This window comes from Polypterus senegalus, chromosome 2, assembly GCF_016835505.1.
Source record: "Polypterus senegalus isolate Bchr_013 chromosome 2, ASM1683550v1, whole genome shotgun sequence".
NCBI lineage: Eukaryota > Metazoa > Chordata > Cladistia > Polypteriformes > Polypteridae > Polypterus > Polypterus senegalus.
The window spans coordinates 294,791,101-294,804,669 of record NC_053155.1 but is presented as its reverse complement, the minus strand read 5'-3'; the positions used below and the strand labels follow the sequence as shown (position 1 = coordinate 294,804,669).

At 42.2% G+C, this 13,569-nt stretch overlaps 1 protein-coding gene across 1 annotated transcript in view; it reads right to left on the bottom strand.

Moving 5' to 3' along the window:
• The window catches only part of LOC120524636 (zona pellucida sperm-binding protein 1-like), an 88,462-nt gene extending 82,460 nt beyond the window's left edge, over positions 1–6,002 (bottom strand). Inside the window, exons 1-3 of the mRNA XM_039746465.1 lie at positions 5,927–6,002; positions 5,474–5,654; positions 5,248–5,371 (exon numbers count right to left, since the gene is read on the bottom strand). Coding sequence (XP_039602399.1) covers positions 5,248–5,371; positions 5,474–5,654; positions 5,927–6,002 — 381 coding nt within the window. The remainder of the gene's footprint in view (positions 1–5,247; positions 5,372–5,473; positions 5,655–5,926) is intronic.
• Between the last annotated feature and the right edge of the window lie 7,567 nt (positions 6,003–13,569).

The following is a 13,569-nucleotide window of genomic DNA, read 5'->3' as shown; positions in this document are numbered from 1 at the left end:
GGCCTACATTTGTAAACTGAAAATACAAACACCACACAAACTCTCTGTAATAACTTATTAGTCACGTGTTTTTGGAGACATGGGTTTGAATCCCATCATTGACACCAAACAGAATAGCCTGTGTTCTTGAGCAGTTTACCTCTGGAAATCTTGTAGTTTGTAACTGCCCAGAAGCCATGAGTGAGAGACACAGACGCTTTCTGAAATCCTTAAAACAATAGCTGTCTTTTAATGCTTTTGGATCTGCGAGCGGAAGCAGAGAGCAGCGGCGTCTCCCACAGGCACATAGCCCTTCGCAAGTTCACCTGAGGTAAAGCCGGCATCTGACCAGTAGAAATAAATGGCAGTGAGAAATTAAAGTCGATCACTCAGCAGGTGGTGGAAACTTAAAGCCGACGGTCTCTTAGTGATTCAGCTGAACACGGAAAGTGCCGAAGCACCTATAAAAACGGCAAAGATGACTTCAACACTTAATGTAAGTTCTATCTGTTCTCTGCCCGTAAAGGGCACATTTATATGATGTGTGTCCTGCAGTATGTACAGTTCAGGTTGTCCGGCCAACAGTGTAGATAGCTTCACCTGCCATTGGACCGTGTCGCCGACAATGAAGTATCTACCTTATTGCTGCATGTCAGCACTAATGATATTTATTTACAGCAATCTGAGGTATTAAAGTGGAACTTCATCTCTCTATGCACCAAAGCTAATAGAAAATATCGGAATTTAGTTGTATCTGGTCCCTAACCAAAAATTATATAGAGGGGATGTGATTTATAGCAGATTGTATTCCTTTCACTGCTGGCTAGAAACCTGAGGGCTGTTCCACGAAGCGAGCTAACCTCAAAATCCAGGCTTATTTCGATAATCCCGGTTTAATTTCTCGAAATTCGGTTCCACGAATGAGGCTAACCTGAAGCTCCGCTTAATTACTATGTCAACATATGCTCTTGGACAAGCCTGCTCCGTGGCAGGTTAGTTGTGAAGCTTAGCTTAGCTTGATGAATATGATTGGACAAGCCATGTGATGTCACAGCACGACATTCTGCGGAGCTGGGATTATTCTGCTGCTGTTCACTCCCTCTTTCTCACACATCGACCCTCCAATATAAAATTATTACAGATTACATGCAGGCGATTCTAATGACTTAGAAAGTATAAAATGACAAGGAGTGCATTGAAGGCTTTTACATGAATAACCATGGCGTGCCCATTTATTCATAATCCAGTTGATGAGGGAGCGAGGCTCATTCGTAAAGCTTTAAGGCAACAGGTTCCACAATTACTTCGGCCCAGGATAGATCCGTTGCATTTTGCGGATGATTATTTATCTGGCTATAGATTTAGTAGACACAGTATTGCATATTTGTGTCAGTTATTGGAACCTTACATTTCTAAAAACACACGTCGCTCTAAAGCCCTTACGGTTGCACAGTCTTTGTGTATCGCTTTGCGTTATTTTGCCAGTGGTTCATTTCTGTACTGTGTGGGGGATGCTGAACATTTAAGCAAAGCTACAGTGTGCCGTGAAATCAGGAAGGTTTGCGTTGCATTAAAGTCCTTTTTAAATATATTCATTACCTTTCCTGTCCACCGAGGAATTCTTGCCATTAAGGAAACTTTCTTTGGAATTAATGGTGCTTAATCTTTAAACATCTACTCATTTACAGCACATAAATTATTACCTGATAAGTAACTGAATTTAATTTGTCAGGCTTTCCTAACGTCATTGGAGCCATTGACTGTACACACGTGAGGATAAAGGCTCCAGCAGGTCCAACAGAGCCTGATTACATAAACCGCAAATCATATCACAGTATTAATGTACAGGTAAGTACTGATAATATCTCACATTTATATACAAGAGGTGAAAGTGTAGTCGTCCAACATTAGCAATGTATGTCATTACCATTTCCTAAAATGTTTCAGATGGTATGCACTGCTGAACATCTAATTTCAAACATTGTGGCAAAATGGCCAGGATCAGTACATGATGCCAGAATTTTTTCGAGTCTTCACTGGCTCAAAGCCTCAGACAAGGCAAGTCAACTAAAATTCACAAATATACTATAGTTTATTATACTACAGTCTAATGTGTCTACTTTCCATTATAGGAATTTTTCCTGGTGTGCTGCTTGGTGACAAAGGATACCCATGTCTACCGTTTCTTCTCACACCATATACAGATCCTGCAACACAAGCAGAAAGACATTTCAACCATGCCCATTGTAAGACAAGGGCACGCATTGAAATGACATTTGGACAGTTAAAATCCAGGTTTAACTGCCTGCGGCATCTCCGAGTTACACCAGACAGAGCGTGTGACATTGTAGTAGCCTGTTCAGTTTTGCATAATGTGGCAATACTGCAGCAGGAGCGTATGCCATTAATGACGCATTCTTCACTTGCTGCCAGGACCTTTTCGTTCCACTCATGTTGCTCCTGAAACCAAGCATTATTAATAATTATATTAATAATTACAATTATATATCACTTTTTATCCAAGATGAACCCATATAATTAACATGCTGTCCTGTTTATCAATGTGTTAAAATAACCTTAAAGTACCTTAAAACTGGTAACAAAATGCATATGTAAAAGGAAATTTTAATGACTATACATTTTGAAGGCTTGAAACTGTTCTCATTTAGTTGTTAAATAGTTTGACATCCTTAACACAAAAGTTACTAAAATCATGTTCTTACGCATTTAACTTGTCAGCTATTTTCTGCCATGCAGCCTCACGAGCTTTGATAATACAGCTCGTGTTCCCCTTTCTAGTTATTATAGCTTTGTAGTCCTCATAGGCTTGTAATAATAATTCTTGCTCCGCCTGCAAAAAAAACGCAGCTCTTTCCTTAGTTTCCATTCTTACTTATCCAGCATCGATTAACAAGGCTGCCTTTTATATCGCGTGGACGCACACGAGCCTCGCTTATCAAACTTGGCTTGAATTAGCGGAGATTAAATACACCTGAATTTTGTTCGTGGAACTCAATGAGCCTGAAGTGAACTGTTAGGCTAACTCAAACGAGGCTATTACAAATAATCCTCGATTTTATAAGCTCGCTTCGTGGAACAGCACTCTGGTGTGCAAATAAAAGCATAGCGTTTGTGAACAATTGGGTTGATTTTTGGGAAAGGCCTGGATTTTTCAGAAGAGATGGTCTTCATCCTGACTGGAGGGGATCTTATGTATTATCCCAAAATATGGCAACAAAACTGCCTGGTTGACTGATTAGAGCACCATCCAGGCCGCATTCATGTGATCTTAAATCACAGGCTGTTGTTTATCCCACCTGTTATTTTCCTGAAGCTGTTACCCATAAACACAAGAGAGGAGTGCAGCTAGGTTTTAGAAGGAATGTGTAACCTCAGGTAACTGGATCAAGATGCAAGCACAAGTTACAGGACAGTTCTTTTGTCCATCACATACATGTAGAGTTCACTTTGCAGGCACCAGGCTCAAAGGGGAGTCTATTTGGGTGCTTTTCTTTGAAAGCATCTCTGCAAGTATCAGCTCATCTCAGATTTAGAGCTTTGCTAATTAGCTGAAGTACCATGCTTAACAGTTTGGTAGAAGATGCAATTGAACCATTTCATCAGAGGTGGGAAGGTGGACAGAGCTGCATTTTGGCACCACTGTTAAGCCTGTGGTCTTAATCGAGCCTTGCTTGCCACCCAAAAACATGCAAAAACCACCCCCAAAAAAAAAAACACCACACCACACCATTCTCTCCTAACTTGACAAGGGTGGAGAGAAGCAACATTTTTGACTCCCCCTCCAGCCAATCCCCCACTGTTCCTGTTGCAAGAATGAAATGTTTTAGTTTGTTTTAGTTGCTGCCACTACTGTATTGTGATCATGGATTTAAAAAAAAAAAAAACAAACACACAAACCACACAGCAGACTGTCATGGAGCTTGCAAGTTTTACATGCAGAACTCTTTCCAAGGACCTCCATCTCCAGCAAGATATCACATTCACCCCGACATAAGCCATGTGGGAATGATAGTGTGTCACAAATCATGCTGCATGAACTCAGTCTGGAAGGGGAATTAAGACTTACATACTAGTTTTTAATGCAACTTCAGTACTAACGGCTATCCAATTGTTATTGTAGCAGAGAGCAGTGCGACACCCCAGGTAAGGACCCTGTTGTACAACTCAACCAACTTGTTTACTCAGGCTTGTCTGACTTCCTAAGGGATGGAGCGAGACTCAGATGCTGATTTTTGAATAGTATTTTTTTTATATAGTCTGTTATTCCAGCAGTGTCCAAACAATTTTTGTTTAAAAGTCCAATGCAAAGACCAGACAGACATATCCAATACTCCAATAAATCAGTAGCACAGATCTACATTAAAGCTTGAAGACTTAGTCAATAGACGACCTCTGGCATTCAGACCCTGGTTTTATATCCCGAGCACTTTTGACTATCCGATCTCCCCTTATGTTTCGCAAAGACTCCCAATAATCATACCCGTCGGGACATGCACAATTCAACACCAACTGCTCCTGTACAGTCCACCCTATTTAAAATGTTCTTGCTCTCTCAATCGTGCGTGCCCATCTGTCTTAGAGATTTGCGGTCTTCACATTCAGAATGTTAAGTACTTTTACTTTCTTCCGCTTTCAGCTCTATACTTTGTGAATTTCCCCGGCTACTTTTTTTTTTGCCTTGGCAAGTTTAAGCCCCATGGCTTGCTTTCGGAACAGCTGTAGGCCTCCAGGCAGCCCTTTCGAGCAAGCCAGTGCTCAAAGCGCCACTACAACTTTGTACCGCTGCTGTGTTAATGTGTGGGGACGCTGAAACAGGTAAATGAAAACTTTACATTTCCACCTGCAAATGTCCAGGATAAGCCAATCTGCTCCCTCTTTATTTGCATTTACGGCCTCTGAACTTGCCTTATCACAATCAATCTTTGTGTTGTGGAAGAACTTGCTCGAACTAGAAAGTTCCTTAGCCTTCAAGTACTGGTGCCAAAAAAAAAAATTCACTCCCTCCAATTTCATGTAATCATTTATTTTGGGTACCTTTAGCACATTCCATTTCATAAAAGGTTTAACAGAAGAGTTGAGGAATTCTGGATCAATTATGAAAGACAGGTACAGTAATTACAATTTCACCTCTTGAACAGAAGTCACACTGACAACAGATCTGGCACTTGCCTCTTGGCTGGATGGCAAAGAGACAACTAGGTTACAGGAGCAGCCACCACACACTGAAGGGGTCCCCTTTTTCCTCACCTCCTCATCTACAAGATTCTCTTTGGCATCCATAAACTGTCTGTGTCTGGTATGCTTTGGCACGGGCTGCCAGTTGTGATCCTTCAGATGAAGTCCAGTGCCATAATCCAAGGCATTTGGACAGCTGTCAGCAAGACAGTTGCAGGTCTGAATACAACTTGCAAATCTGCTTAATGTAGATATTCATGCTGATAGCATTAGAAGCAGAGGAAAGCACCCCACTTACCCATTGTACATCAGAACCCAGACATTCTCTGAAGACCTGGGATATGCAATGCAGTAGTGCACCAACAGCACCACCTCTGGAGTAGGTGGGTTTACTATTTTCACTTCCAAGTAGATCTTGCTACCCAGCAAATATCTGAGGGGAACTTGGGTGTCCGGAAAGAAGGTGGTGTAGCCGTCATCTGAAATAGAATTAGGCCACCCAATCAAATTCAAATGCATTGCAATCCCCTCCTGTAAGCAACAGTCTCAGCCACTGCTTCAATATATTATAGCAAATTAAATTCCAATTAACAATATTTGGTTCCACCACTGCAGGAGAAATTTCAGCCCAGAAAATGGATTCACATGGTTGACAGACCAGTTGCTTAAAATTAAAATTAGTTGGGCAATGCATTCTTTAGCTCTAACACATCTGCTCTTTCCTTCCAAGCAGCCCAAAGACACCACATACCTTTAGCAATTCTCAGAACAACTCCCAATGCTCCAGAAGAGACAAGATCTGGTAGAGCTGGGCTATTCACCACCATGTAGGCAGTGCTGGCATGTGTGCCATTTGAATAGCGACATTCAATTTGGGAACTGAAATAGAGGTTGATTAGTGCCTAAATCCAAAAATAAACCACGTGTGCCAGAAAACTGGCAGAAGTAGGTAGCAAAAAGACCTACTTAGTAAGGAGCATGTCTCAGAATTTGGCCATACATTTGACGATTCTAGTACCTTTGGTCAAACACGTCAGTCAAGTAGACTGAAGTCTCCCCAATCACCTGCGAACATTTTACTCCACTCAGCACATGGAGCCACCAGATTCTTTGAATCAATCCATAAAGTCACTACTTACAAATCTGAGTTCCACACCCAGTCAGAGGAATCTTGACGACAGCAAAGTCTGGGGTGAGTGATCTGAAACATAAAAGCTGCCAGGGTCCATGTCTGGTTTGGAGGAGGTTCGATAGACAGCAAACACAAAGTGCCCATCACTGGTACATGCTGTTAGGTAAGCAAAGGAGAAGGAACTTAAGCAATTCTATTATTAATAATAGTTATTAGTACTTCTATTTGGAAACCTACTGTCCATTGGCTAAAAGCAGTGGGAGGTTTTGGGATCCACACAGCAATCTTTGGAATGACAAACACTTGGGGCGATGCCAGCTGGACCACATTGGACTTGTATTTTCCTGTGCAAGTTACATCCTAACAAAATGGAAAAAGGATATTGTAACCAATCAATTGATCAAAAACGGCCATTCAGGAACTTCTGTTCATGATCTTGCCTTTCATCAGGGTATTGCTTTTATTTCACAGAACACTTCAGCTGCACCTCTCCATGCGTTCCCACAGAGGTGGTATTGAGGACTGTCAGAACATGGTGGCCATTCTACAAGAAAAGCCAAATCTCAGTATGTAGACCAGCAGAAGTCCTAGTGGTAGTTGTAAACTGTCAGCTTACTTGGATCTTCACATGGCAAGCCTTGTAATAGGCCGAGAAATGGAGCTTCCCCACACCAGAAGACCGATTGTATCCACAATGGACAGACTGCTTGACTGTTACAGCATTGTGATATTCATCTATTGATGACAGGAAAGGTTATTGCTACAATAGACATTCCATTCTTTAAATATTCATATGGCATGGATGTACAATAGTGTATAGACTGGTGCCCTCTACCAAGAGTTCATAGTGAACATTGGTCACAGGTAACCTCAATACTCTGGAAAGCCTTTAAAGAGAAAGTTCAGACAATAAGTAGAATTGTGCTGCTTGTGAATCTTCCTTTTGCAAAGCTAGTCTTGTGTAGAAGTAGCTTGACCTCCTGGCTTAAGTTTACGCATTCCTTCTCTAATATGCACAGACTTTGGTTGTTACATATCCCCAGCCAAAAGGGGCAAAAGAACTGATGCAACTCTGGGACAGGCAGGTGTTAGCTTTGAAACAGCTAAGGTTGCAAAGTGCAGTATCTGGGATGTAGAAGGTTGAATCTATGCCTAGGGTTTCATAATTTAGGTCACAAGACCAAATCTACATTAAAAGGCAAACGTTTGTGCAGATTAGAACCTCTAACTTGGTTGAAGCTTTTTGGTCAAGTAAGGAGTAACAAACCCAAAAAAACTAAGGATATTTTAGGAATTTAAAATAAAATTTCACTTGGAAACCAAATTTCCCCACTTGTGGATGCACACATTTGAGCAACAGGTTAGAAAAACAAAAGACCAGCTTAAAATGCAAAGCCAGACAAACCAAAAAATGCAGTACTTGGGTGAAAAACCACTTCAAAACAAAAAAAGACCACGCAAACCTACATGATAAAATTTGGACATTGCAAAATGAGCCATTAGGGTTCACCATAAATGAACCTAGTTCAATTACCAACACCTGGCAAAGCCAATTTATAGTGTAGATCAATACTGCATTCCTTCATACAACTTGGGTCCACTACAACAAAAATGATTTACCTTCAAAGCATGCCAAACCTACCAGTCTCTTACTGGGTTGGAGGGCCCAAATAAGTGCACATAGTATACATTCATCCCAATAGTACAAAAGGTTTGTATGTTCACTACACACCAAGATCCACTCCCAGAAAAACCTACCCACAAAAACTACCCACTACTTTCACTTGATCCAAAGGCCCAGTAGGAAGGTCAATACTCATGCAGTCTTCATTACAAGATATCCCAGCTTCAAGAGGAGATGGCTTTCCAATAACCGGGCATTTGACAATAATCTGCCTTTGTCCTCCATTGGTTGAGGTGTAAGCAACTAACAGGCTATAGTGGTGGTCCTAGAACAAAGCAAAATGACACGAGTCCACTACAGCAGTATGCAGATTTAATGTCACTTAGTTCTTGACTCACCATAACCTTCACATCACAGGCTTTATAGGGGATTAACAAAGTGATCTTTTTGGCTTCTGCCAGGAGGTAACCACATTTTTTGGAAGCCTGCTGAACCACCATCATCCTCCCCATTTTATTTGGGGAAGAGAAAACAAAAAAACAAAACACAAAAGTTCAGAATAACTGTAGCCCTTTGCCAATCATGAAACCAATACTAATGATCAGAGGTGACCATTTTCATATAATACATCTCAAATAGAACTAAGCAATATGCTGAAGTAATCTGTATCTTGCTCTGGTCAATACAGGAAACCCGTTAAACCATCCTAGACAGCAATTGGCAACTTTATCCAGAATGGAAGACCTAACTAGTTTTTGGTTTAACCTTGTGGAAAGACTGGTTTTTAAAACCATTAGAGTGCTTGTAGGTAAGGGTGTTAATAGTAACCAATGAAGAGCTATCCCATATTGCTTTGACTTTTCAGGGTCCAACCCCTAGACTAGCAGAAAATCTCAGGTCAGCTAATGTACTTTAATCCTAAAGTAATCAATAGGAACAAAAACCTCCCAGCTTACTGCACAAGTAGAGTGCAAGGCTAAACATGTTCAATTCGTCATAGCTATTCATGGTGGCTCTAAAATCCGTACTGACCCCTACTCTCTCGTTTCTTTTTTCTACTCAAAGCATCATGATGCTCCAACATTGGACTAAAAGCCAGAAGTCTACGTGACCATCATCAAGTCCTTCCGCAGGAACCCTAAATACAAAGGTAGAACGCCCAGAGGGGACTGGGCGGTCTCATGGTCTGGAATCCCTGCAGATTTTTTTTCTCCAGCTGTCTGGAGTTTTTTTTTTTTTCTTCTGTCCACCCTGGCCATCGGACCTACTCTTATTCTATGTTAATTAATGTTGACTTATTTTCTTACTGTGCCTTTTATTTTTCTATTCTTCATTGTGTAAAGCACTTTGAGCTACATTTTTTTCAGTCATACTGGTAGGTTGACACACAACCCTGGGATCAGCAGACTCTGTAGGTGAAGATCTAGGAGGTGTTGGGTGAACATGGAAAGCTGGGCATTTCATCTGCACAGCTACTGGGTGGCCAACAATTGGATAATAGTAAAGATTCAGCACAAACAAGTTCTCCTAGAGAAGTAGAGGGGAACCCAATCACACCTGGTACTATGTTCTCAGATGTATTATGCCACAAACCCCTGCACACTGAAGGCAAACCAATAAAGGCAGCAGGTCAAACCCAGAACCGGCTTTAATCTTGATTTATTAAAGGGCTTCACAACTCCAATAAAACCCTACCACTTTCTGAACTCCACAGGATGTAAACAGTCAAGGAGATCTTCCCCATGGATTTTACTACTGTATAGCCACATTCTTTGGGGGCATAACTCAGCACCTTCTCATCACCATGTAAGTCTACAACAAAAGCAATGCGTTTCTAGAATGAAGGCTCCAACCTAGCACCCTTCCCTGCTTCCACCATACTCACCAAGGATGTGGACTTGTTCAGAGAACTCCATAGGTAGCACTGCACTCATGCTTGAGGGTTTGCAGGACACTAAAGATGGGGAACGGGTGGAAGTGGCAAGAGTAGGAGGTAACTCCTTGGGACTTGGCATTTCATGGTGAAAGAAAGAATGACTCTTCTCCCTTCTAGATTTGTACAACACCTCAAGCACATAATGGCCATGCTAAGAACATGTCAAATACATTTACTTTCACTTAATGGCTGGGGGTAAGAATTAGACACCAAGTTCTAACTACAAAAGGTTAGAAGAGAAAACTAGAGCTATTTGACGACTAACCTGCAAACACAATGAATAAAGGGGCCAAGATATCCATTCATCAAGTGCAAGGATCAGACCATGCAGAATTAACTAGCATAGTGTCCAGAAGAGTCTGACCTTCAATACTATACTAGTTTCCTTAAACATGTCATTATCTAAAAGGTATCCTTTGAACCCCAGGAAACCTGGTTAGGATGTCCCTCCCATTTCCTTCCACCACCCCATCACTGAAGTGCTGGTTGCTTCTACAGCTTTTAGTGGCAGATCTAGTAGTGGATGGTTCAACAAGCCCCAGGCAGCAGAAACTGGAGGCCATAACATTCATTAACTGCATGGGTCTTGCGACAGAAGACAGATTTACCGTGCATCTGGAAAGTATTCAAAGCGCATCACTTTTTCCACATTGTTGGTACAGCCTTATTCCAAAATGAATTCATTTTTCCCCTCAGAATTCTAAACACACACACAACACCCCATAATGACAACGTGAAAAAAAAAAGTTTTTGCAAATTTATTAAAAAATAAATTGAGAAAGCACAAGTACATAAGTATTCAAAGCCTTTGCTCAATACTTTGTCGATGCACATTTGGCAGCAATTACAGCCTCAAGTCTTTTTGAATATGATGCCACAAGCTTGGCACACCTATCCTTGGCCAGTTTCGCCCATTCCTCTTTGCAGCACCTCTCAAGCTCCATCAGGTTGGATGGGAAGCGTCGATGCACAGCCATTTTAAGATCTCTCCAGAGATGTTCAATTGGATTCAAGTCTGGGCTCTGGCTGGGCCACTCAAGGACATTCACAGAGTTGTCCTGAAGCCACTCCTTTGATATCTTGGCTCTGTGCCAAGGGTTGTTGTCCTGCTGAAAGATGAACCGTCGCCTCATTCTGAGGTCAAGAGCGCTGTGGAGCAGGTTTTCATCCAGGATGTCTTTGTACATTGCTGCAGTCATCTTTCCCTTTATCCTGACTAGTCTCCCAGTTCCTGCCACTGAAAAACATCCTCACAGCATGATGCTGCCACCACCATGCTTCACTGTAGGGATGTTATTAGCCTGGTGATGAGCGGTGCCTGGTTTCCTCCAAACGTGACACCTGGCATTCACACAAAAGAGTTCAATCTTTGCCTCAGACTAGAGAATTTTGTTTCTCATGGTCTGAGAGTCCTTTAGGTGCCTTTTGGCAAATTCCAGGCGGGTTGCCATGTGCCTTTTATGATGGAGTGGCTTCCTTCTGGCCACTCTACCATACAGGCCTGATTGGTGGATTGCTGCAGAGATGGTTGTCCTTCTGAAAGATTCTCCTCTCTCCACAGAGGACCTCAGTCAGGGAGGTGACCAAGAACCCGATGGTCACTCTGTCAAAGGCCCTTCTCCCCTGATCGCTCAGTTTAGATGGCCGGCCAGCTCTAGGAAGAATCCTGGTGGTTTTGAATTTCTTCCACTAAGGATGATGGAGGCCACTGTGCTCATTGGGACCTTCAAAAGCAGCAGAGAAGTTTCTATAACCTTCTCCAGATTTGTGCCTCGAGACAATGCTGTCTAGGAGGTCTACAGACAATTCCATTGATTTCATGCTTGGTTTGTGCTCCGACATGAGCTGTCAACTGTAGGACCTTATATAGACAGGTGTGTGCCTTTCCAAATCATGTCCAATAAACTGAATTTACCACAGGTGGACTCCAATTAAGCTGCAGAAACATCTTAAGGATGATCAGGGGAAACAGGAAGCACCTGAGCTCAATTTTCAGCTTAATGGCAAAGGCTGTGAATGCTTATGTACATGTGCTTTCTCAATTTTTTTTATTATTACTAAAATTTGTAAAAACCTCAAGTAAACTCTTTTCACATTGTCATTATGGAGTGTTGTGTGTAGAATTCTGAGGAAAAAAATGAATTTAATCCATTTTGGAATAAGGCTGTAACAACGTCGAAAAAGTGATGCATTGAATACTATCCAGATGCACTATAGACCCTGCATAAATTGATCTGGCAAATTCTAGTCACCCATGTAGGTGTTGAAATACTATTCACAGTTGCCAAGTACAACTCTGAAGGTTACCAGAATCTCATGCTCATGGAAATGCCTCAATGATTCCCCATTTAAAAAAGGTTTTAGCAGTGACCCAAAAGGGCAGAGGAATCCCCAGTAAAGGTGCACCATTAAGCTCCTTTTCCAGACAATGTAGTAAATGCCCAACACCAGACTCACCTCTCTCTTAACATAGCAGCCTTTGTATGAAACAGTAAAAAAAATCCTTCCAAAACCATCTTTCAAAAATACATATTTGCATCTCCTAGCAAGGGGACGTGCAGGGACCCAATGGAGGTGATCTGTTGGAAAGGTGGTACAGTTAAGATCCATTTTAATTTAATTCTTCAAAGGTGTTCACTGAAAGTCAGTTTCAGACACTGAACTGTAGATTGAAAAAAAAAGGAGATGGAAATTACCATTATCTACATAATTGACAGTTGCAGAAGTAAATTTGGTATGGAAGAAGCAACAAAACTCTTGACTGGCTACCAGAGCTACACTCTCTCTTTGTACATTTTGCTTAAAGCAAATTCTTGAAGCCTTGGATGTAAAAAGTTTGGAAATAGAGGTCTCCCTCTAGAAACAAGAGGGGTCAATCTGCTAGTTACTGCAGTGTTTTGGCATTAGCATCCCTACTTCATATTTGAAGCAAAAATGTCCTGCTTGCTTATGGCACCTTCAAGTTTTAATACCCCTTCAAATACTTTTAAATAAGACATCCAATCCTATGTAGGACATAGCAGCTATTGCCCAATGACTAGTGTCAGGGATGCCAGGGGCGACGACCTGGCCGGGACAACTTGAGGGACCGGAAGAGGGTCAATGCCCACCCTGGATCACGTGGGGGCTGCCTTACTGGTTGTTTTGGGGGCCACGGGTAGAGGGCTTGGAAGCCAAACCTTGTAGGGACCCGTGGTCACCACCAGGGGGCACCCCAATGCCTTGGGGACCCTGGACCTCAGCACTTCCGCCACACCAGGAAGTGCTGGGGGGGATCAAGAGAAGGGACACCCGAAGAGCTTCCGGGAGAACAGCCGGCACTTCTGTCACACTGGGGCGTGTCCAGGGAGGAGCGCCGGGATACACCTGGAGCTCATCCGGGATGAAATAAAAGGGGCCATCTCCCTTCTTTTGAGGCTGGAGTCGGGTGGAAGCAGGAGAGAGAGAGAGAGAGAGAGAGAGAGAGAGAGAGTGTGAGTGTGAGGTGGCCCGAAGGAGAAGGCATTGTGTGGCCAGGACTGTGTTGGGGTTCGTGTGTGCACTTGAGTATTGTAAATATTATTGTAAATAAACGTGTGGTGGTGGATTACAACATATCTGCCTGTCTTTGTCCGGGCCACGTTCACACTAGCAACAGGTGAATGCCTTTTAGCATACTCTCAGATTAATTATAAAAGTAGAGTTGGTAAAATCCTACTATAC